Below are 25039 nucleotides of genomic sequence, written 5' to 3' on the forward strand. Positions count from 1 at the left end.
GTTTGTCAGAGGAAGTCCTAAGGGGCTGAAATGGATTTCCAGAGGTAAAGATAAAATTTTTAGGAGTATTTTAAGGTAGACTCAAATTTTTGAAATATCACAGGTTAAATGTATGTAATCATTGAGTATTTTCCCTCTGGGCAACTGCATTAATGCAAAAAATATGTGTATATATTTTTGTATATTTTTTTTTAGAGAATTTAAAATGTAGAGTTTATTTCATAATCTGTATTTTTTTTTATAGTTATATCTGTTTATCAAAAATGTATATAGTTTTAGTATACTGTATCTGCAGTAAGATACCAACCCCAGCTGCAACTTCCTCATTAGCGTTATATACACTCCAAAGTTCCTTTGCTGTTGGATATTAACAGTGTGCATACTCTTAGTGCTTACTAATCATCAACCACAGAGCACAGATGTCATTTGATAAATAAATGTCCAATAAAACTAAGAAAAGGACTATATTCAATATCCTTTGCCACAGAAAAAAAACCTTCTTTCTAAAATATCTCAGAAATGATCTTAAACTCTCACTCATCACCACTCCTTGTTCTTAGGAAAATTGTATGAGTCACTGGAGTGAGGTCATTCAGTGCAAACTGGGCTTTTGGCCCAAGACAAGCAGGATGACGATTTGCACAAAACTGCTTTCTCACTACATTATAAATGCAGTCTCATTTCCATGACCTCGCTCCTTTGTGTGGTCTTTTTTTTTCTTGGTGACTTGGTGTCCTTTAGAAGAGTATCTTTCCTGATGCAGGTAACTCAATCCAATTATCCCAATATGTGATCACAACCATATGGTGGAGATTAAGCTTTATCAATTGTTTAGTGCTTTAGTACTGTCAGTGCCCTAAGAGAGGTACAATGGAACAGGAGTGGAGTAATGTCAGTTTCATAGGAAATTGTGGATTTAACTAGTGTGTGAAATACCCAGTGGTAACTGCAGGGTCGTGTTCATGCCTCTTTGTTGGTTTAACACTGAAGTCTTACTCTCCCACTATGAAATACAATAAATCAGCTATGCAGAATGCTACAACTTACATGAATCCCATCATATACAGATACAAGCTATGCAAACAAAAGCCATGCCACCCTGTACTTCTGTTTAGCATCATTATGCACAACACTTACATCAGTATTATCTCAATACAGTTAACAAAGATAGTATACAGCACATTTACTCATACACAACTACTTCTGCTCAAAATCACAATGCACTGCTTCTATCAAACGGACCCTTCCACGAATATGACATCCCCCCTACACAGTACAGTCTTAAGTCAAGTAAACTAATTAACAATAACCTTTTTTTGAATTCATACTGAAGCATCTTTTTTTTTTAACTGGAAAACCAGTAATATAACTGAGATTTTAATGCTATAACCATTTTTTTTAAATTTAATTTCAGGGTCTTCCTAAAATTTTCAATTCTTTAAGTGGGTCTGGATGATGTACATTTCACAAACCATAGTCCAATCAAATGAGTACTATCAACCAATAGGCACTTGGTATGAATGAAAACTTTGTTTATGTGTAATAACCCCAAGGATAATCTACCAGAGCCTCGTCATAATAGAAGTACTAAATAAAACAATTAATGACTTTCTTTCTCTGTACTTCATCATTTCCACAAAGAATGGGCAAGATGAAGATGACTGCCCTGAGAGACTGCGTAGAACATTCTGTTCCTCTGTCTGTCATTAGTAAAAGAGACAGTAAAGTTCTCAGATGAACCAGATAAATTAGAGCAAACTGAAAGGTTATTTCTATTTTGCTTAACTTTATTATTATTTTTTTTGCTAACTCCAGGTTGGTGACAAAGGCCTCGAGTGAACAAATAAAGTTTGCAACTCAAAACATTCCGTCTTACGAGATGAAGTCCCGCAAACGTACCAGACCAACATCACAAAACCCCTGTCTAGTGGAGACACATCCAGGCTTCAACACTTTATTTCAGGTTATCAATGACAGCCAAAATCAGGTCAGCTGCGACTGGTTTACAGAGATAATCGCACACGGCCATCACATCCTTTCCACTTCTGTACAATGTAGACTGGCATTTAGGTGAGAAATCACTGAATATTGTTTTTTTTCTGTTTTCCCCATTACTGTTTTCCTATTACACTGATGTGAAACATTTCTGGTAGCACAAACGCACTGTCAATGTTACAAAGTGCCTGCTACCAAAATCCCCACATCCCACTTTTGAGAAAAAGGCATCAGATCTAGGGCTAATGACCTTAGAAAAAAAAAAAACCCAAACAAACAAACAAACAAAAAAAAACAGGGGGGAGGGGGGGGGGGGAGAAAAAGGGGAAAAAAAAAAAAAAAAAGGTATGGCACCCAGAGAAGGGAAAAATAAATTGTCAGTAAAGAGTCTCTCCTTCCCCTTTCTTCTCTACAACTCAAATGCATATTTTCCCTTCCTAAAGGCATATATTCTGCACACGAAGTCACGTTTTTGCAATTATATATATATATTTAAAAAAAAAAAAATACAAAAACTGGATCCCATTATTTTTTTTTTTTTTAAACATTCAGGAATGTGAGTGTCAAGACAAAACATCTCGAAGGCAAAATGAAGTGGAATGGAGAAAAAAAAAAGAAAAAGAAAAAAAAAAAAAGAAAAAATTAAACAAAACCTCAGTGATTTGACAGAATGCCAACAACCCAACAAGACATGATAAAAGTCCAGCACAGTATTGGATGGAGAAGAAAAAGGAATAAAAACACAACAAAAGTACGTTGAGGTTGCTTGTGAAGGCCATAGCTTTGGTGACAATAACATGAAGACAGAATGCGAGAGATTCGTTATGGTAAAGTGTGTTGCAGCCTGAGCACCCCCCTCTTTTCTTTCCTACTTGGTGGTCATGGACTTGATGCCCACGGCACACTCCTCCCCCATGGCTGAGATCACAGTGATCTAGAAGGGAGAGAAACACGTGTTAGAGTGGAAACAAACTTCTTTTAACAACTTGTGTCCTTGTCATTTAAAGGGGAATCCTACAACGAGCGCGACACTGAATGTGCAGAATGTAACATTGCCGCATTGAATGCGCTCTGGGTTGTACCATGTCTCAAAATAACACACATAGCACGACGCTCTAAATAAGAAATCAAGATTAAAATGAATACGCAAGGAATATACACAGCTTAACCAGGGTACCTGACATAGAGCTATTTACTGATTAACCAGAGCATGACCTAGACACCACCTATCTTCCCTGTTTTTTCACTAGCAAAGCTGAACTACAGAGCCATTGCGCAACCTTGCCATGGAGTATGAGTCATGGCTATTTTATAGACTCTAAGCAGCCAATCCACCTGGAGCTTGACCCTCTTACACAAATTTCTTCTGGCTCCAATTTGCACACACTACTCACTTAACTGGGCTCTACAGGGGCTCTCAGGTGTAATAATCTGTAAACAAAGCCTGCAGTTGGGCAGATCTGACCACCTTTACAAAAGAAGGTAGAATCTAGAACCTTCCTCACACCATGAGAATGCAAAAAATCAAATGGACAAAGGCCTCTAGGAAATAACTTCTGAACAACTGTCACTGAAAACTGTGGTGCCCAATGCAGTCTCCAGGGACCATCAAGCATATTCTTCTGTTTGACCACTCAAACTACTCTATAAGAGCTTCTTTTTAATATCATTTCTTATACATATTATTCTGTTGTACAGTTTTGAATGTTTCAGCTTTTGTTTCAGGACTTGCTGTTTGGAAAAAAAACGTATTTAAATATATTTGAACACAACTTTCCTCAGTTTCTGCTCAAACATGAGGATCTGCGTTCAGGAACACAGCAAATGAATGGAGTGTCAATGTGATTCCAGTTCTATTACCTCAACTGTTCAATTTATTCCGGAATTTACCTTAACCACACTCGTTATTTATTACGCTGCTTTCTCTGCTGAAAAGTATGCTGCCCATGGGCACAGCTTAGCTGTGGACACAGATATTAGCCCTGTCTGTTTTTGGATATGTAACTCGACTGTGCAGGTGTTGAAGACACTGTCATTTATAAAGGTGGCATTAAAAAAAAAAAAAAAAGCCTATGATCTAAATGGTTGTCACCTCTACTGCATTTTGACCACAGATATTCTCCTCCAAAACAAGTACTGGCCCAGGTTCACACAGGACTGCCTACACTCACCTGATTCTGCTCATCTTTTTGTCAGCAGCATGCAGGACATTACAGAAAACCACACAACCAAATCTGACTAGAGGACAGTCAAAGAGACACATTTTTACATCTGGTTTACAGACAGGCAGTTTTTTCAATCCTGGAAACTCCATCATTTGAAGGGCTGTTGCTACTTAGGAAAAAAAAAACCTTATGATGTAAGCAGCTGAGAAAAAACACCAAATCCCTTAAATAAGGCTGCATGTATTTTCCTTCCGATCTAACATCAATATACCTGACTTCACCTGTCCCTTCATCAACAACTAAAACTGGTATTTCAGCTGCTCAAGACTCAGGACACCCTCAAGTGTATCAGCAAAAGTCATACTGGGCATTTTTGCCTTAATTTGTTACATAAGTTGAGAGTCTTTATTTAATTGTGTACTTGTGCATTCTAAGCGCAACTGTTATAAATGATGCATAAACCAAGGTTAGGTCCTACGGCCTAGTTGGTAAACTGAATCTACTAATTCAGCATTTCTGAACTATGGGCTGCGGACGGCGCCGGTCCGCGACGAGGAAACTGATGGTCCACAGAGCCCTGCTGCTGTGCCAGTCAAATTATGCTCGGTACTTCTGTTACTCGCCAGGTAAAAATAGTAACAGTTTATTCAAGATTCTAGAATGTTAAGCAAGTTCTCGCAGGAGGGAACGCTTAACATTCTAGAATCTTGAATAAAATGTTACTATTTTCAAAGCAGGAAGTTCAGTCAAAGGGGCAAGGACCTGGACGTTTCCTCTGCACTGGTCCGCGGCCCATAGCTTGATAAACTCTGTGCTAAATCATACTCACCAACATGTCTTCACCAGCTGCATGTTTGTTTTGAATTTCTTTGCCCAAATCACCTTCTGGGACACGAAGGTCCTCGCGAACGTCACCATTGTCGTTCATAAGACTCAGGAAACCATCTGAGATGTCAACCAGCTGAGGAAGCAAACAAAATGAGGCAAGCCTTTAAACATACAAATAAGATTTAAGACAGTATCAAACTATTATTCCTAAGGGGAATCCTTAAAAGAATCAGAATGCATGAAGAAACCCTGACTTTTTAATTCAGCACTTAACCTCTCCTCACCTAAACCACTTCATCTTACACAAGTTCCACACAGAGTCACAATTTGCTTCTTTACAAACTGTCATTCAAATCACAGGTAAGAACAAGAAACAAGAACATTTGCCAAGCTGTGAAACAAACCCTGCCAATGCACTACAAAAGCAGAAGTCCCTTTTATAGTTATATCAGTGCTTGTTGACATCTTGCTGACCAATGTAAACAGCCCAGAGAGGCTTGTGTTCTCACAAAAAGTCTAACAATTAAGATGCCGCTTAATTATACAGCTTTTTGATCATGATAGCAGACATGGGGTACTTTTTTTTTTTTTTAAAGCAAAATTCATATTTATTGTCATTTACAGTGTCATGTGTGGTATTTAAGGGCCTTCGAACCATAATCAGAACGCTCACTTCCATAAAACACGATACATCCAGAAACCTCAAGAGGGGCTGTAGTTGACAGTGCAATCTAACACAGCAACACACTCCAAACAGTTTCATAATGTAACATTATTTTAGCGTGACATCACCTGTAAGTCAGTTCTCTTGATGTTGGGCACATCCATGTTGTGGGTAGAAGGGCAGATATCTTCATACTTCTTCTGAGTGAAGATGTCAATACCTACCATGTGTACCTATTGAAACACATGCCAATACATTGCAATTATCAGTCTACAGACTCAATTAAAATGTATCTTGATATTTATAACAGAAGTCCTCTGTTTTTTTTTACCTTAGCATGGCCATGTTTGCCAGTTTTTGAGGTGGACATTTCCACAATTTTGCAGGGGCGACCCTTCAGAACCACAAATCCGTTCTTGCGGAGGGCACTGCATTGCATGGGGAAAGTTGCAGAGGCCCCAGAATCTCCACTAGTGAAATCAACATCTGCATCTGCCATGATGGGGTTGAATCAAGGGGATCTGTATAAAACACAGGAAAAATTTGTTAGGCATTCAAGGGGTACTTACCTCTCAGGACCACACAATTTCACACTCAGTACACAAGCACCTCAGATGTGGAAAAACATATCTGCCACGTACTGATATTTTCCCTGAAGTCATTTGTGACTGATAACGCATCTTAGACCAGACGGTTTCTTTACGAAAAAAATGTATCACATGATCAATACTGGGCTTTAATTACAACGTCATCCAAACACACCGTTCAATAGCGCTATGACGACTAGAAATGCTATCTTCGTCAGGTTCGGTTCACAAAGGGTCAAACTATTTTCATAACTCAACTTTACAAACTTCAGATTACACATATAACAAGTCCATACCCAAACCATGTGCTCACGTGTGTTCCTGGTTTAGCTACACAGGCAAACTAGTTATTCGGCTAGCGAACCAGACTTACGAATTCTCCGACATACTTCAGGAGACCGGCATCCGCACTTATAAGAATATACAAAATAATATCGGTAATGTCTTATCGAACAGCATACGTGTCACACAAACCGTAATTTAACTGACAGCCGCTACCTAACTTGGCCTTCTCAACACAATGAAGATCCCAGGCCACGATGTATCCGGTGCTACTTTACCGAGCTAGCGGGCTAAACACAGATAGCCAACCTCAACTTTAAAGACTAAATTATACTGGACACAATTATTAGGCGTTTTACCACGTTAAAGGCGTCAACCGTCTGCGTTCACCGAGTTCCTGAAGTTTAATTCACAGTTTGCCAACTTGGTCATTCCGTGCTATACGGTCCCGAAAACACCAATGTTAGCTACCCAACTTAGCTCTGTTAAGTTCATCAATTATCGCCAGCTGTGGCTAACTTTAGTATTCCGCAAATGAACGAGTAGTCGTATGTGACCAACTTCACCTGCTAACCAGTTTTTGTCTTGGCTGCTGTTAAGTTTGGCTAACTACTTGTTTACGGTTAAAAACGTCTTTTTCATTCATTAAGTGGTCAATCTGAATTTAATAACAGCACCAACGATGGGAGGACATTTAAACAAATTCTACAAACACAACAGCCGTTTAAAACAACACATGGAAAATGCTTTAGATAATCTCTGTTTCTTGCCAGCTTGGCTGCTAATGAAGCAAGAACCATGACAAGTTTCTATTGCGGGCGCGCGGAAGGCCTCGTGCCTCTCCTTCCCAGTGCTAACATTGTCGGTGGTGGCTAGCTAACTGTTTCAGTTACTAAAACATGGACCTACACCCAGTCGCATGAGGTCAAAAACTAAAGTCAGATTACAATTCCCTTCATTCATCTCACAAATCGTGAACTTGTGTTGAGCCGCGAGGACACATCTGTCCACGTAATATAAACACAAATAGCTTACAAAGTTCTTCATAATTTTTAACAGAGGAAAAAAAGCACGCTCCATGCAACACTTACTTCTAAGAAAAAAAGGAACGACAGTACCCAAGCGCGCCCAATTTTACTGCAGCACTGTGTAGTGGGTGGGATTACTGTTTCTCTTCGTTAGTCGGTATAGATTTTGTTTGTACATCGCCACCAGCTGGTTTGGAGTATGAGCAACACGGAGCTTGATTGTCTCTAAAAATTTCAGTATCAGTGCTTTGACATACATTCTACGAATTTTTTAAAGAAGATTTTGCGGCCACAAAACAGACACAGACACACAGGCACACACATATACACACAGACACACATAGACACACACACACAAACACACAAGCAGGCAACAAAAATGACCCTTTTATTTATAACTGCAAAATTAATTTTCAATTCAGTTGGGCAGAAAAGTCCAACAAATTCATTGCCTAATTCTTACTTGGATTTGGTGCCTGTTCTTTGCAAGTGCACTGATGTGTTTAAAGGTCAAGTGGAATAAACATTAAAGAGAGAACATTCTGCTGCTTTTTGGTTATTTATTTCTGACAGATCCAGAGCAACAAAACCTTTTTTTAATAACGGTCATGTTCAGATTTTCCGGCAATTAAAAAAAATGAAATGATGTAACATATTATATTTACAAAAGACAGCGAATGTTGAATGGCATTTGGGGGGAAAAAAAGCATTACTGTATTTGGAAGAGTCTGAGAAAAGACACTGTATCCCTCATCAAAGGTGCCAACTCCCAGAGCTATTGATCTTACTGTAACATTTTATTCAGCATTCAAATATAATCACTTTTCCCACCAAATAAGAACAGAGTGGGTAATCAGAATAAAAACATCTGACACAGTAATGCAGTTTATTGCTAAAGATTTATATCAAAGGAAGGTCCACCCCAAACCCTCCTTGTAGGTCACCATTTAATAACCAATGCATCGTTCTTCTTCAGGTTCTTCTTTAAACATAGACTGTGAATCTGTTTTATAACCAGAGACCAAGATAATGTAACTACACAGAAATAAATGCAAAAGTCTCTCTATTTTATTTCCTATTCCAGTTATCCATAGGTGCAGACAAAAAAAGTTAGGAAAGCATTTAACAATACTGGGGGAAAAAAAATCAAAACAGGATAAAATGTTCTTACATAAAGCACTGATATTTAATCATCTCCGACATTCTAATACAAATTTCATAGAGCTTTCAGACAAACAAGCTAATCCAGAATACAGCTATAGAAAAGAACCTCATTTGTAAGACCATGTAATACTGTAGCTTCCAAACATAATCAGATACCAGAAAAGATGAACTGTACAAAACAATAAATTAGATAAACGAGAAAATCTGAATTCCATACTATGGTTTGTGAATCATAAAAATCTAAAATATGACTTGTATCAATAACTGGTAAGTAAAAGTACTTCTCATATTGAGAGATCACTAATTTGGACTGGATTTCATGTACCCAGCTCACAGTTTTATTACAGTAATGGAATATATTTTAACAGACCAATTTAGCAGGTAAAGGAGGGAGCACAAGCAGCATTGACAAGACTGAAAAACTCTAAACACGCGGCTGTATATTCTCCAGCAAGAATAGTACAAATCATTCTTAGACAAAGTATCATCATCTCAACACAAGAAAAGATTATAACCCAATCCTATTCCTGTGACTTTTTTTTGGGAATGAACAAAAGATGGATGAGTGGGTGTCTGGTTTCAGTTGGGACAGAAAGCAGACTGGATGCTGCTTGATGTTTCATAAGCTCCTGATCTCCAACACTGCTGACACAGGCACTAGACAACAAGTGTTCAACAAGAGGCAAGGGTAATACATACTATTTTTTTCTCGGTATCTCTCTCTTTTATTGATTTGCTAGAGTGTAATTACATCTTCATCATTGAATACTTTTTTTTAAAATCTTAAGTGGATCAATAGAATATTACAGTACAAATCTTAGAAAACAGGTAATTGTGGAGTTAAAGTAAGTAAAATGAATTCCAGTGCCCCATAATTATTTCTCTGCCCTCTTAAGTTTTACCATCTTGTGAATGTACTCAAAACCAAGCTAAGAAAAACAAAAATACCTTTCTCAGCTTATAACCATTAGTTCACATGTATTATTACGTAATGTTTTTAGTGTTTGAAAATGTTTTATTAATTTTAGATTATGACCAGATGAAATCAAATACAAGGAAAAACAGAATCCACATTTCAGGCAGTACTTGAAAGAGGATGAAACACTCCTCTCTTGCAGTTGTGTTTCATGATTGTAAAAGCCACTGTAAAATTTGTTTCTTTTTGTTGCCTTAGTAGACATTGAGCTGTAAGACATGCAAAAACACGGATCCATACACACAAATTTCAGCTGAACAGTGTAAATAAATGAATAGGGTAAAACTGAACTGAAAATCATCTTGTAGATGTGTGAGATGTGATGATTAATTACATTTCTATTGCCATCTGAACTTCTGAATGAAATGATAATAATGATCTGAAATGAAGCGTGTGAAATAGTTCAAAACATGCTGCCACAGCAACACACTTTCTATTCTTTAGACCACACCATTATTAAAATCAGATTGCAAAAAAAGGACTGTATTGTACTTTGTTTCAGAGAGGTTTTAGACGATGCTCATGAAACATATGCTTTTCTCATATTTCCCTTTCTCATTTAAAAAAAGAAAAAAGAATCCCCCCCAGGCCGCTTTTCTGTGATTCTTACTAATATACACAAATTTTTGCAGTGACTTTATTAATGCAAGTTAGTGCCTATCATGACTCTCCTCACTCCATGTTAGCTATGATCATACAAAGACATCTGTCATGACACTACTCGTTATGCTTATTATTATTAATATTATTATTATTATTACAACAATAATAATGATTTAAGAATAAGATACTAGATGACAACATGAAACCACTGTAAATTCAGAATATACCTGTGTCTTTCACTCGTGATTCAAATGAACAGAGAGAAAAGTGTGCTTCATTGTGTAAACTGACCTTTCTCCATGATCTTGACGTTTTATTTGGATTCACTATAGCATAGACGTTCCTCACTAGCATGTCACTGTAAATTCAACTCCTTACGGTGGGATAACATTGCATTCATAAGCAATGACATATTCTTTGACATTGAAAAGTAAGAATCTCAGAATGCACCTCCCCATCTCAAACAATATTGTATTACAATATGGTTTCTTGCTAACATTTACTCTCCTACACAAAGTAAATGAAAGCGTATTCATGGTTGACTGACTAGGGTCAACATAGTCTAAGGCTCATGCCAGAGTAAGTTTTTGTATTACCAGATGACTGGTTACAAGTGACAGACGCCAACGACCTTCGGCTTAAAATATGTTCAGTGATATTGCGCTGTGATGTGTAGACTAGAGAGCACGTAATTAATTAACTATTATGTGAATCTTTATTCAAATACAAAAATGACACTGAACTAAAAACAAATAAAAAGAAATGAGGTAGGTTAAGAAGAAGCTCAACACATGAATTTCTAATTTTCATTTTATCATATGTCCACACTCTAAAACAATACCCCTTTTTTCATATACAGTCCACTTTTCTGGTTACTTTTTGGTGAAAGATTCACACATAACATCAAACATGTCTCTCACTGTCACAGTTTCAATTGATTTAAATGTATTGATTTTGGTTCTGCTGTTGTCAGATAACAGATATGATTAGGGATACACATAGGTATGATGTTTGTCTAACAGTGGGATAGTTACAAGCCACCTGACTCAATTGTTCCTCACAGACTTTTATTGCACTTAACCGGGAGTCATGAAAGTCCAATGAAATACAATTACAGGACAATCATACACCAATGGGAAGCAATTTTTATTGGCCCGAAGATAATAAGATCGAAAACTGCTGGTATGCCTGAATGTGGGAACTGAAATCCACGATGAGTCCGTGATGAGAAACGTTTCTCCGTGTGGGTTGTCAACCACTCAATCATACGCGCAAAACATTCACATACATACATACATACATACACATCCAATCATACACATGTACATTAGCACAGCTACAGTGACATTATGCAAACCTTACAAACAATGTGGTGATGACATGTGCTCCACAAGGGTTGGATTTGAACAGCAAGAAAAAAAAAAATAAAATAAAACACAGAGCTGAGTACACACCAACCTGTACAGAGAGCCGTTCCATCGAAGAGGTTATCATTGTATCGCCCAAAAACATTAAATCACTGTGTTGAAAGTGTCTTAACACTAGCAATAATTTGTTTTTATTAATTAATCTATTCAGGAGAGCAAACCCTCATTCAAATTTATTACCAGTCTCTCTTGACGTCTCCTTTGCCAAAAAATATCTAGATATATTTTTCTAAGTAAAAACAAAAGGAGCTCACAGAGACTGAGGAAAGAGCCATAAGAAATGTTGGAGAGGGCTTGTTCTTCTCTGGCACCTCTTGAAGGTGGGCGGTTGTTTACGAACTGGCCTTAAGAGTTAGCATCACCCTGACACACACATAGCTCCTCTAAGAAGCTCCCAGCAGAGCTCTGTCTCCTTGTTTTGATTGCACCGTCATCCTTCTGCTGCTTAGTTGACCACTAGTTTTTTTTTTTCCCCCTTTTTCCTTACTTTTTTGACATAGTAGCAAACGTCCATGGATATAATGCAAGGAAGAGTGTAGGAGGGTTACCAGTTCATCATTGAGTTTCTGTTAAGGGTCATGAAGAAAACTTGGCTGCTGCCTCCTGATCTAACTGAGGCAAAGAAGACCTAACAGACAGATGGGAGAAAAACAAAGCGCATTTGGTGAGGGAGGAGTTAGCATAGCGTTTTACATTGTTCATTTGCATCTATGGTTGCTTTAGAGGTGGGAGAGGCTGAAATTACCTTGTCATTTCTCTCAGAGAGGAATTTCAGTCGCTGAGCTCGCTTGTGCATGAAAACTCCGTCGAGGTGTCCCGTTTCCACGGAGCGGATTTCAATTGCTTTCTCTCCCCAGCCCATGATCTGGTTGGAGTGGATGTAGGCTGTAGGAAAATTGGGGAAGAGGAGAAAAGAAAAAAAAAAAAACGTGACAGGAAGGTGCTGACTCTCATATGAATAACTGCTGCACACTGTGAGATCCTCCCAATCCTTGACGACTTCTGACGGCCAACAGCAATCTGAAACTGGCCCAACCCGAGAAAAATGGGTTTGCCAAAGCAACCCCACAGCATCAGGAGGTAATTATTGCAGCAGTTTCTGAACCCTGGACAATAAAATCCGGCTTGGTCTCACCAATGGTAAAGGAATTTGTTCACAATTTGCAATGTGAATGTTCTGAATTGAAATTGGAATGGTTAGAACAATCGGGGCTTGGTAGCAACCTGATCCTAGATCTGACGTTTCCACTGGTCTTCAAGAAGAGCAATGCCCAGAATTGGAGATTCGCTAGAAACCTCTACAGGCTAAAACGGCCGTAACGTACTACCGCTATTAGCGATAAAGATGTTAATAAAAGGACAAATGGGGATATTTAACTTACTCTCCAGCTATGAAAAGCATCATAACCTGGATACAACGACTGGGCAGGTCTATGAAGAGTTCAGTGTTTTGCGTTTTGAGGACAGTGAGGGGGGGTGGTATTGTATTGGTGTGTTCTGAATACAGAACAGTGGTTGAGTTGGCATACACTCTAAGAGACACCCTAACTGCTGGATCTTTTGGGAATGGGGAGGACAGTGATTCAGTTTGCTTTGTAGCAGTCTGTTCTGGCAGATAATGACATAACAAAAGAAAACATATCTTCACATTTTTCCAAAGACAGAAATGGGAACAAACAAACATTAAAAAGCTGAAATGTGATTTCAGATCCACGTATCACAAAGTCATCTAATTAAATGTGAATTAAATTAGCCATCGAGAAACATAAAAAGGTTTCATTTTGAAAGATTTAGATTTAAAGAATATCAATTCAGGTGGAATATCTGTGCTTGCCTATTTTACTGGCAAGAGTGGGAGTTTATCTTTTTATGACTGAATATAGAATAGAATTGCTAAGACCTCTTTTGAGGCCAGGTAAAGGATCAGAGAATTTAATAAAACAGAAAGGTTTTATCCTAAAAGAAATTCATTTGGGCTCTCAATGACGTATACAGAAACCTCAAAATTTATTCACATCCTCAATAAAGATGGCAATAATGAAAAACAATGCCATCATATTTTAAGGTTGCATGGTTTCTCAGATTTTTGTCACAATTATTCATAACCCTAGCAATTACTTTGAATTAAACTCAACGCTAGTAAATTAGCATCAACATGCTAAATTAATCTCAGGTCTGGGGAAATGTATTGCAGTCTCCAACGGAGTCTTATACTTTGGGATTATCTCTGAATTTGGAAGGTTCATCTTATTTTGAAGAGGATCTTTACCTAAAACGAATGTGAATTTTTGACGGCACCACAATGTTTCCTGTCTTCTGATTCTGGGACTCTTGTTAAATTCAGTGAAATCATGAAATCTTTGAAATAAACCCTCAGGATATTCTGGTCAAAAACCTTCTCCTCTCTGCCAGGGAGCTACAACCTCTTAATGAATATGCCAAGAATGGATATGCCTCAGGCTATCAAAGAAACAGTTATGTGACCACAAAATAACAGTTTTTCAACGCCCATTATGGCCACACGACTTGACTCTGCGGTTTGAACTAAACACAGCAATCCACATAGATGGAAGAACCCAATGAATCCTCTGTATGGAGGACTCTATACAGAGGAATGATCAAACATCCCCCAAAAATGTGCCATGTACAACGTCAATAAAACGAGTTTTACTGCTGAGATGGTAAGGTGCAAATTACTGAAACAGGGTTATATATAATTGTGACAATACCACTACTACAATTATTATTAGTATTAACAGTTGAAAAAAGGGGTGATTTTTATTTTTTAGATTCCACCTTACTGATCCTTACTGAAGTACAATACTTTCCGCCTATTTGAAAAACTGCTCAGATTTTCAATTGTTCATTTTACACAGTTTTTTTTTTTCAATCAAAGGTGAGAATAATTTTGGAGGTATTGTATGGACATTCAGACATGTTAGTGAAGTGAAGTGGCACAACACGTTAAGTAAACTGCCCAAATGAACATAGTCAAGTAAACAGCACATTCAGTACTGAGGCTGCACTCAACTTTAACTGTCAGCTCTGTCAAACAATAAGAACAAACACAAATAAGACAAAATGAAAAAAAAACAACACACAGACAACAACATTCCTTTCTATGTCAGGGTTCTGGGACAGACTGACAGATGATCTAGTGGAAAAAAGAGGGGTTTGGGACGTTGAAGAGTGGAAGGGATTGACATGGGGCAGTTTTTTGGCAGGAAAGTGGTGCCTAGTGCACTGGTTTGGCAAAGAGAGGGATAATTCTTGGGTGAAAAAAAACTATTATGACCAAGGCAATGCAGGCAAAATAATGCTTGTATTTGAACATGTGCATGCCTGTGTGTGTGTGTGTGTGTGTGTGTGAAAGACAGAGAGAGAGAGAGAGAGAGAGAGAGAGAGAGAGAGAGAGAGGGAGGGAGAGAGAGTGAAAGTGTGTGTATGTGTGTGTGTGTGTGAACAAGTTCAGAAGACAAGAACGTGATAAGAGCTTCCAAATGTGTTCCAAACACATCACAGGCTAGATGGTTGGTCTGTGAATGCTGGGGAAGTGCTCTCTTGAATCTTTTCAAATGTGTGAGGCTAATGCGGATGTCTGTGTGTGGGATGAAGGGCAGGGTGGGGCAGGGTTTCTGGGAGAGGGGTTGGGGGCACACCTACCATTTTGACTGCTGAGGCTCTGAAAGGAGGTGAAATAGGAGCTTTGTGTCCAGTAAAATAAACAACCAAAACCTACCAACAGAGGTGGGCATCTCTCCCCATTGTAGCACCACGTCTTTAGTGATTCTGCCGTAAGTGTTCACATAGACTCCCTCATCTTCATAACACAGAAGCATCTCCATCCCGTCGGTCTTGGGGAGCACCACAATGGCGTGAGGGGTGACACTGCTCTGAATCTGGGGGAGGGAACATGGGGAGGGAGGGGGGCAGATGAGCCTCGAGTGATTAAGAACGAGCCGCAGTGCACAACATTTTCCAGAAGGTGGCGCTTTCCCCTCCCCCTGGGCCTTTGAGCTGTCAACACCTTTTTTCGCTCTGTCTCAAACGACGGCAGATGGCCAGCGCTTCTCCCTGTGAGAAACTGCTGCAACAATAGCATCTCCCACTTTTCAACCTCAGCACCACCAGGGCAAAGAGAACGCTCTCTCAGCACTGCCTTCCAGTGCTTCCAACACCGTTGGCACTAGGGTACCAACACTTTCTGGTTGCTTTGGTTCACCGTTTATCTTATACTGGTTTGGTTTGTCAAAGGTCGTAGATCGGGGAGATGTGTGGTGGTGTTCAATCTACAATTAGCCATACTAGCATTATTAATATCAATTACACTCTAGCATACATCCTAAAATACAATTTAACATTCCACTTGCCCCTCTGAGCCATGCATGTTGTCATTCTTTGGTAACTGTTGTAAGTAACAGCAGAAGAATTGTTACTATGACTACACATTGCAGTTAAAGCCAGAGTTAAACACGATGTCCTCACAGTTACTCTATTTTTTACATTTTAACACACACAAACACACATTACTACCAGCTGGCACCAGGCTGAGAGGTTGTGTCAGCATCCTTGGTCGTCTGAGGGGAGGAGACTAGGGCCAAAGCTGAGGGGGGAGGAGAGCTCTCTTTGCCCCGCCCCCTCATCACTTACGTGGGATGGGATGTAGATATCGTACGGGTTCCCAGAGTCTACGTCAATCACATGAAAACCAACGCTGGACCCATAGATAACCTTTAACCTCTGACCTTCTTCCACTGTCAGGTCAACCAACTGAGGCTTGTGTTGCAGATCTGTGAAAGACTTTAGGGGAGACAGAGAGAGAGAGAGAGACTTGATGACATCACTTGGGTCACCAAAATCACCTTTTAGGATTTCAGATACATTCTGCTTCTGGCAGTGGCCTGTTTGCTTCCACATGTTTGAAACAACTACTCTGTTGGCTACTTAACTCTGTTTATGTCTGAAGCCTTATTTTGAAATAAAGCAATTAAATGAGGACTAAACATTGTAAGAATGCTGAAGAGACTGAAAAAAAGTTATAAAAAGTAGACTTTGTTTTTCTCTTGCTGACCTTGAAAGCCATGAATTTGTGGTATGGTTTTGGAGCCCATGCATATATCTCCACCGAATTCTTCAAGGCAATCACTAAGAACTTGATTCTTTCATATTTCACTGGTAAAAGTAAAGAATTATGTAAATCATACAGGTTATATGATGTACATTTGGTAAAATGAACATTCAATGGTGTGGTAACAAGTTTAAAAGATAATAAAAATGTAGTACTTTGAAAACGTACCAAAACGCTACTAAGTAAGAAGACCTACCGACTTTATAATGGACACAGCCCTCTAGGTCTCCCACCGTGATCCAGCCCTGTTTCTTCTCCACCTCAGGATCATTATGAAGTATCCTATTCCTAAGCCATGACAGATAGTACACCCTCAGTTTGTTCTTTTTACCTGTAAAAGAGGGAGAAACTTAAGTGTCCTTCCCACGACACAGACGGCTAATAACCAAGAGATGACTTCCATTTCCTTTCCGGCTGTTTATTTGCTTGCAGTAACATTCGTCCTGTTACTGCATCATCCCTCTGATCAAATCCTTCCGGTGGCGTAACTAACCCGATATAGTGACCAGAACATTGAGACCCTCCAGAACATCCATTTGCTGGAAGCGTCTGCGGTTTATGAGATTGTAGACCTTCCCCTGCCCGCTTCGATCCAGAAGCATCAGCCCGTTCTCAGTGCCAACGAGCAGATTCACTCCTGACGCACACAAAGATACACACATATACCCATATTTACGAGAGCACTCCTTCAACTAAGCATGCCCTTAAAGGGTGTTCGGATAAAAAGCAGACCAGTCAAAAAAGATGCAGACTCACCCCACAGTGCCGCACACAGAATCTCTGAATTGAAGCGCTTTTTGTATTTACGGATCTCTGGTGTGTCACTGTGTGGCCGTATGTTGGTGGGGTTGACGTTGACGACAGAGATCTTTCGCGCCTCGTTCAGCCGAGCTTGCTCCTGCTCCTGTTCCTGACGCAACATCTCATCTGCAAAATTAGCTGGGCAATGTATAACACACAGACGTCAACTCAAGGAGGTCTGGGACACAGGAGAATACAATGGTGATATTCTAGGTGACGTAGTAACACTGACAAGTCAGAAAGGGAACTTTTAGTTCCATTGAGATAGTATTTCTCTTAAACAGCCTTAAAATAAGACAGTATAATTGAACCAACATAATATTATTCATCTCCCAATGAGTGCAGGGAACCACGAGTCACAGTCACCTGAAGCAGAGTTTTCATCATCATCCTCAGTAGGCGAGGTCTGATATACCCGCGGATCTACAAATGGGGTGAAGGAGGCTTTGGAACCACTCCCCATTCCATACTGTCAAATGTGAGAAATCAGTGTAAGAGGGACGTCTAAGACATTTACGGCGGGACAAAAATGACTGAATGCAAATGTAATGGTAGCAGTTATTGATGGACATAGCAATAATCGTGGGACACACTAACATAGTGTAGCTCTGTTTGTTAGGTACGCTCTGTGTTATTTGTTATTTAATCACATAACGGTCCATTAAAAAGATATCTGCGTTCAAAGGAGGATGTGAGCGAAGTGGTGAGGAGAGATCAATGTATTTACACATGCTCTTCATTCACGTGTTTTACCATGAGGTTCAACCAAAAAGTGAATGATTTACAAATGATAAAAGAAGCAGGTAAATTAAAATATGAGGCGCTAGCAAAACAAACAAACAAACAAACAGGAAAACATGTTTCAAACGTAAGGATAAGACATGAAAGTGACAGGAGTCTGGGACTGGGACGAGAGCTGGGGTAACCCTGAGCCTACAGCCAGATGAGAAAGCCAGATATATACGTGGTCTGGATTAGACGTTTGATGGGAGGGGGCGTTAGGTTAGAGTTAGGTCAAGGTCGAGGATCAGAGTACGAGGGTGGCTCTTACAGGCTTCACCATCACCTACTTCAGCCACAGAGTCGAGGTCCTGCGCATGCAGACCGGGGTGCCGCCCTGGACCCTCGCCAGGCGTGGCCAAGGGAGAACGACTTTGCTGCACTAGATCGGGCAGATTGCCGTTACCGGGGAAACCGTTGCTCTCGGCGTGACCCGAGCGCTTTCTATCCTCAAACGTCTGTAGAGAGGAACAGAGAAAGGAGAAGCACTACTCTACTGCCACCCCGCGGCCAAAAGAAGTCTCCTAGAAGCCCCCTGCCCAGCCATGCATCGCCAATAACCCACCATGTGGAGGAATTTGGGAAATGTGATATGGGTGCCCCTAACAGCCTAAGCAAAGAGGTCGGTCCTCCAACAGAAAGGAGGAAGAGCGAAATGCAGCAAGATGTTAAAATACTGAAAAGTGACAGAAATGCCAACTCATAGAGTCATTAATGCAAATAAAAAAAGGGGAGTACAGCAAACAGAGATTATGAAACAGTGATGCAGTGATGAATGACTTTAGAGACTGAAGCGGCAAGAGAGCAGAGAGCAGGAGGCAAGGTCATGAGAGTCTCAGGTAACAAACACATGCTCACCTCTCTCATCATCAAGGTGCTATCTTTCGAGTTGTTGCCATAGGAATTGTTGCTATGGTCATCCTCATGATCACCCATCCCGCTGTATGATTCACTGCTCTCCTGGCCGGCTGATGGCCTATTGGTTTAAGGAAAAGATGCCCCTTGAGAACTCTAAATAGGTCAATACTCTTTATGTGAGGTTGTCACCGTGTTTCTGCCAAGAATCTCTCTGTTAACCAGCACATACAAATCATCGTTTGAAAACATAAGCTTGGAAGTTAAGTTGTATTAAAGTGGATTTAGAGAATCCCGGCATACGACAGGTGTAGTCAGTGAAATGCAAAATACTCACATGATTCGAGGGATATCGCTGACAGGCACGGTGCCGTCATGAGCCCCACCCTCCCCATCCTCCTCCTCACTGCTCTCTGACTCCTCACTGGAGGAAGAGTAATCCGTCACTTTAACGGGCGGCCGGTTCGTCTCCTCATTGCACCGCAGTTCCCTTAGCTCCTTGGCCAGAGCGGTGAGGTCCTGAAGGAGAGAAGGGGAAAAAGGGACAAGGGTAGAGGGACACTTTGAATTAATCAAAAGGTTTTTCTCCAACTCCTACAGCTGTGAGAACTTCAACGAACAGAACCTTTAACACAATAAGGAGCAGCGAGTGCCGTGTTAAAGAGTTTTCACAATACACGAGTAGACGACTTGAAGTCATCAAAATGCACTTGTTAGTACAGGTAACAGCAATAAACTCTTGACTGGCAGACTGCACTTTTAAATCAACAAAATGCCACAACAGAAGTATTGCTGTACTAACCTCACTATCCAAATGAAACAAAAAAAAAGTGATAAGCAAATAAATGACTAAAAAAAAAAAAAATCAGCTCTCAACAAAGGGAAAATATCCACCATCATTCCTGAGAATGATGCACTATAACAAGGGCAGCAGCTCGTGCACAATTGGAGAGAAAACTGACCAATAAGAAAAAAAGGAAGATCACTGAGAGTCTCCTCAGACCTTTGAAAAGCATGCAGCAAGGTTAGTGTTGGGGCCAGTAATCCTACCGACTGATGCCTGTCTTACCAGTTCCTCCTTATGCCGGAGATGAGGCAGCCAGACAGAGAAGAGATGGCATTAGGAAAGGAGCATCAAACCCAGCTTAACTTAAATGCTGTGCTCAAGGGGGTTGGTTCACTTTTAAAGTGAATCTATACCAGTAAAACACCTCCATTTTGCAGAGAGAAATGAGCAATCTAAACCCTGTTCTGTTGAAGAGATATTTAACCAGTATGTTCTCTGTATTTTTTGGGCTACACAGAAAATGCAATCAGAACTTTCTGTTTTCCACAATGTAGTAGGAAAGGTTAAGTTAATGTAAACATTCATTCCACTGCTCGGAGACAACGGTTGCCGAGGCAACAGTTAGAATCCTGAGTCAGAGTCTGTGAGTGTGAGAGACTGTATCGAATCAAGAGTGATGGAGATAGATGTAGTTAATGGAGGTGACTGACATGGTGTTTGTGAATACTGGTGGTGTTTTAAAGGGGCAGACATTTCATTTACTACCTGACCCCGGAAAGAGCAAACAGGGTGAGAGACTGGAAGATTAGGATAGCGAAGTGAGAGAGTCAGAGTGAGAAAGAGAGAGAAGGAAACAAGCAGAGAGAGGTGAGAAAAAGAGGTTAAGATAGAGAGATAGAGTGAGAGAGAGAGAGAGAGAGAGACAGAGAGCGAGAGAGAGAGAGAGAGAGGAAGGAAGAAAGAGATAATCTCAGAAAGAGGGAGAGAGATGAAGAGGTCAAATTTCACTAACCTCATCTACGGCTCTTTTATAACTCTGAGGGGGGAGGGTCGACGGAAGAGAAAGTATTGGAGGAAAAGAGGGGTAAGAATTGAAAAAGACAGTAGTGGATTAGAGAAAACGTCAGACGAAAAATGAGCAAAGTGGAAGCTCAGAGGAGTATTGTAGAGAAGAACTGTCCAAAGTTCAGAGTTTAATACAGCAGTGTCATGTGGGCTCGATTGATATGCACAGACATAGACATGACTAAGATTTAGTATGGATCAATGTGTCTGGTGAGAGTGTGTTGCAGAATTTCATTATGGTGTGCTATGGAACTTTGTGATTATGAAAGTGTGGTACATGGCCCAAAAGAATTTCCTGTAGGGAATGAAGAGAGATAAGTAAATAATATAAGTCGACAGATTCGGGTGCTGAAATGGTGTCTGACATACGAAAATCCAAGCTTGGTTCATATTTGCTGTGTGTTTGAGACTGGTTGTGTTCCATGGGAGAAAAAGGGGGCGCTACTGTGGAGAAGGTGTCACTCACTGCTGGTCGGCTAGGTCTGGTCACTTCACGGCTCTCCTCCTGAGCTTTCGGCTTGGTCTCTTGGGATGCGGCTGAAGATCCCTCGGGTTTACCGGATCCTATGGAAAACCAGAACAACAAACACTAAGCACACCTCCGACAGCTTACTCAAACACAGTCTGAACAAGCATATCCTCTGGCTTAAGAGTGAAGTATGTCAGGAAATAACCCAGTAAAGCCTCAGAGTCTGTCTCTCTCTCTCTCTACCTCAGTGGAGCTCTCACCTCCCACCCGGTTCCTCTCATTAGAGCCACCCTGGGAGCTGGGGGTACTGGAGCTTGATGAACTCCCACTGCTGGTCCTCTGGAGTGCCGAATCCAGGGCAACACGCAGGTCTGGGTTACTACAGCAACAGAAACACAGTGGTGAAGACCAACACATACATTGAGAAGACATTAACCGAATTTGAGGAGACATTAACCCCAAAAGGCTTTTACTTCATTTTCGTCCACGAGGAGAAACTGAAAACACGCTGGGCAAGTGTAAGGTCTGTGCGTACCTGGCCCGGATGAGATGAGTTCCGGCCCTTGGTCCCAAACCCCCTGGTCCATTCCCAGGAGAGTTCTTCCTCACCAGTGCTGGCGATATGGAGGTGGTCCTCTGAGGCACCTTAGAGGAGCACCAAATCCAGAGACACAGCAAGGTTTTGACATAAATATCTAAAACCATATTAAATTTAGGAATTTCTCTGCTAGGCTATGACACTGCTGCCTCCTCGTGTTAGCCCAATTTTCTTACCTTGGGTGGGACGTCCTCCTCCTGCCTCAGCCAGGAGCCACGGTCAAACTTGTCATCACGGCTAGTGATTCGTGGTGGCGGTGGTGGGGTCTCAGAGGTGGGGTCTGAGTTCTGACGGGGCATTGGGGGTCGATGGGGTGACAGGCTCTCCTGGAAGGCTGAGACACCCTGGGAAGACTGGTCATGCAAAGACTGAGATCCTGACATGGAGGAACCATGGGACTTCACAGAGACCAAATGGGCCATCTGAAAGATAGGGCAATAAAGTAGACTTCCATGATCAATTTTAAGTTCAACGCATGATAGTTTCCAAATTGTCATTAGAGAAACTCACAGCATCCTGAAATACGTTTATGATTTATCTCTAAGTTGCACTGTAATGCCAATGTTCAAAAAGGGACATATTGTTTTTACTGTTGATTTCGAAACAACCGCCAACCCACCCCCACCCACACACAGACGGGGCCTTGTACCTGGGGCTCTACGGAGCGGTGCATGGGTGGGGTTCTGGCCTGCTGTATGCCTCCACTACTGAAGGACTCGGAGCGAGGGGGCAAAGACGGGTCAGAGATGCGGTTGGCCACCTTGTGCTGCAGTGCTGGGGAACTCTGCCTGTTCAGCTTAGAGCGTTCCTCCACCTGAACATGAAAGAGCATGTCAGAACACAAAACTGCTTTCCCGCCTAAGCCTTTCCCATTCACTTATTAACAGAGTGCCTGGAGGGCAAGGCATCTTAATGAAGCTTAAGAAAACAAGTTTTGCTGGACTGCCATTTGTTTTGTTCATTTGTCCTCTGTTTGCCTGCATTGTTGTGTTCGATATTATTCTGTCTGAGCTGAAGAACGGTTAGATTGTATAACTGGCCCCACCCATGTTATCTGTGGAAAAGTACTAGTGTGCACTGCACCTCAACTGTTCCCATAGTATCTCTAGTCACATGAGCTCTAAAATCTTCACTGAGGAAAAAATGATGCCTTTACATAAAAAAAGTCCCACATCAGACAAAACCTTTTTCTATGCTGTGTAAAGCTTAAGATGATTCTGTAGCACTACGAGTAAGGTGATTTAAGACTAATGATAAGTAAGGTGACTAAGGCGAATAAATAAATAAAGGAATTTCTACTAACTGTAAAACATAAGATGTCTCATCAGCAATAATATATAGCTGTGTGTGTTGAATTCACCTTGAACATCCCTGCTCAAAATGAATGTTTTAATAAAAATCTTGGTGAACAGAAGCCCCTTCAATCTCTATATAGCAGAAAGATAAACATGACATCTTTCTGCAAACTGTAATCCAAAACTATTAAAATTGAATCTAATATTTCTTTGCAGTTTTTGTTGAATATTACTAAAAGCAATAAAGTGATTATGATACATGCTACATTATGGATATCCTGTCAGTTAATGTTTTGTGACTGCATCTTTAGCCTGAATAACAAATGTTTCCTATAGTTCCCTCTCTGGACTTGCTCAGCACCAAAATGTTCTTTGGTAGCACGTGCTGCTGTGGGGGTGTTTGATGATCTCCCCTTAGATTTTCAACAAAAATGTAAGGTTGCCTTCAGTAATATTCCAGACTGTGAGAACCTTCATTTTACTTTCCTGCAAGCACTTTCAATGTCTTTCTGTCTTTGTAGACTGTCCAACCTCTTTTCAGCTTTGATTTCTTTGCAGACACTGGGACCTTAACTTCTTGGATTTATTGATATCTAATGGAATCTCTACTTCCTTCTGCTTGCCCTGAAAATGCTTTCAATATTAGCCAACATCCACTTTAACCAGGTGTGACCAAGTGCACACAACCCTACCAATGAAATACAGTGTGACTGTTTTTAAAGTCTGACAGAGACTGAAATGTGTTTGCTTAAACTTGTTTATCCCCATAATGATATTAACATCCTAGAATGTATGTTTTTTTTTTTAAACTTAAGTGAGTCCTCATCAAAATGTACTTGTCCTATATAGCAAAGATGTCCCTGTTCTGTGATATTTTCAGACCTGCTGAGAATTAGCTCCTGAGTTTAATAAATTTCCCAAATTTGACAGAGATGGCGTGTTCCCTTCTGTAACTGCACCCAATACAGCTTATTAAAGGTAAAATACATCTGCCATGAGTACAACAAAACCTTAATGAAACAGGAAAAGATTCATGTCAGTCAAAGGGTAGAAAAACACATTCGAAGTCAGCCAACAGATAAGAAGGCAAAGTAAGAGGTTCCAGAAATGCAAAAAGGGCAAAGCACTACAATCTGTTAGTAAGCTAATGTTTGATTCAACCAGTCACCAGTTGTTGTTAGCATGCACCAATCTGTTGTGCTTCAGCAAACCATCTATACAACCCCATAAATTCCGTTTGTGCCAGTATTTGTATGCTTTGGATGCCTAGATGGAAGAATAATTGAAATGTCAGTGTAAGCCGTAAAGAGCACAAGCCCATCACGCCGTTAGTGTACAGAGAGCTGAAACATAATACAACTACATCCTTAGTTTCACCCCACAGAGACAGTCCGTTAAACAGACATCTAAAAATCTCTCCAATCTCTCCGACACAGACCGCATAAACATATTGATGCCATCACACCTTCATTCCAGAGGACATGAGAAGCTGTAAAAACACAGACATTGTTTCTCCATCCATTTTGTGCCCACCAATAGCTC

The 25039-nt window shown here is 40.5% G+C and overlaps 2 protein-coding genes across 12 annotated transcripts in view; both read right to left on the minus strand.

The window, feature by feature from the left end:
- Positions 1 to 1925: 1925 nt before the first annotated feature.
- Positions 1926 to 7662, minus strand: eif5a (eukaryotic translation initiation factor 5A). Its single transcript, XM_030767218.1, has 5 exons — positions 7613 to 7662; positions 5984 to 6173; positions 5781 to 5885; positions 4990 to 5121; positions 1926 to 2929 (listed from the first exon to the last, which is right to left on the minus strand). Exons 2-5 carry the CDS (start codon positions 6149 to 6151, stop codon positions 2864 to 2866), a joined length of 471 nt encoding a protein of 156 aa, XP_030623078.1. The 5' UTR covers positions 6152 to 6173; positions 7613 to 7662; the 3' UTR covers positions 1926 to 2863.
- A 4601-nt stretch (positions 7663 to 12263) lies between these two features.
- The window catches only part of tnikb (TRAF2 and NCK interacting kinase b), a 36379-nt gene continuing 23603 nt past the window's right edge, over positions 12264 to 25039 (minus strand). For 3 of the 11 annotated variants that reach the window (XM_030767357.1, XM_030767353.1, XM_030767351.1), the window contains 17 exons: positions 22852 to 23016; positions 22379 to 22624; positions 22140 to 22249; positions 21865 to 21983; positions 21602 to 21699; positions 19621 to 19802; positions 19287 to 19404; positions 18719 to 18886; positions 18015 to 18117; positions 17604 to 17786; positions 17341 to 17484; positions 17044 to 17178; positions 16791 to 16891; positions 16370 to 16519; positions 15459 to 15618; positions 12465 to 12604; positions 12264 to 12347 (listed from right to left, as the gene is read on the minus strand). In XM_030767357.1, the coding sequence (XP_030623217.1) occupies positions 12264 to 12347; positions 12465 to 12604; positions 15459 to 15618; positions 16370 to 16519; positions 16791 to 16891; positions 17044 to 17178; positions 17341 to 17484; positions 17604 to 17786; positions 18015 to 18117; positions 18719 to 18886; positions 19287 to 19404; positions 19621 to 19802; positions 21602 to 21699; positions 21865 to 21983; positions 22140 to 22249; positions 22379 to 22624; positions 22852 to 23016 (2406 nt within the window). Of the gene's footprint in view, positions 12348 to 12464; positions 12605 to 15458; positions 15619 to 16369; positions 16520 to 16790; positions 16892 to 17043; positions 17179 to 17340; positions 17485 to 17603; positions 17787 to 18014; positions 18118 to 18718; positions 18887 to 19286; positions 19405 to 19620; positions 19803 to 20352; positions 20362 to 21082; positions 21107 to 21601; positions 21700 to 21864; positions 21984 to 22139; positions 22261 to 22371; positions 22625 to 22851; positions 23049 to 25039 lie in introns of all 11 variants that reach the window. The other 8 variants (XM_030767356.1, XM_030767352.1, XM_030767360.1 and 5 more) reach the window with 5 other exon arrangements.

The sequence above is a fragment of the Chanos chanos genome, chromosome 3, assembly GCF_902362185.1.
Source record: "Chanos chanos chromosome 3, fChaCha1.1, whole genome shotgun sequence".
NCBI classification, from domain to species: domain Eukaryota; kingdom Metazoa; phylum Chordata; class Actinopteri; order Gonorynchiformes; family Chanidae; genus Chanos; species Chanos chanos.

Bases quoted from the DNA above. Each gene is read 5' to 3' on its own strand.
- eif5a (XM_030767218.1), bottom strand. From the start codon at position 6,151: ATGGCAGATGCAGATGTTGATTTCACTAGTGGAGATTCTGGGGCCTCT. The intron at 5,886-5,983 runs GTAAAAAAAAAC...GTGTTTCAATAG, and splicing joins GCAAACATGGCCATGCTAAG to GTACACATGGTAGGTATTGA. The intron at 2,930-4,989 runs GTGAGTATGATT...TCTCCCTTCTAG, and splicing joins CAGCTGGTGAAGACATGTTG to ATCACTGTGATCTCAGCCAT.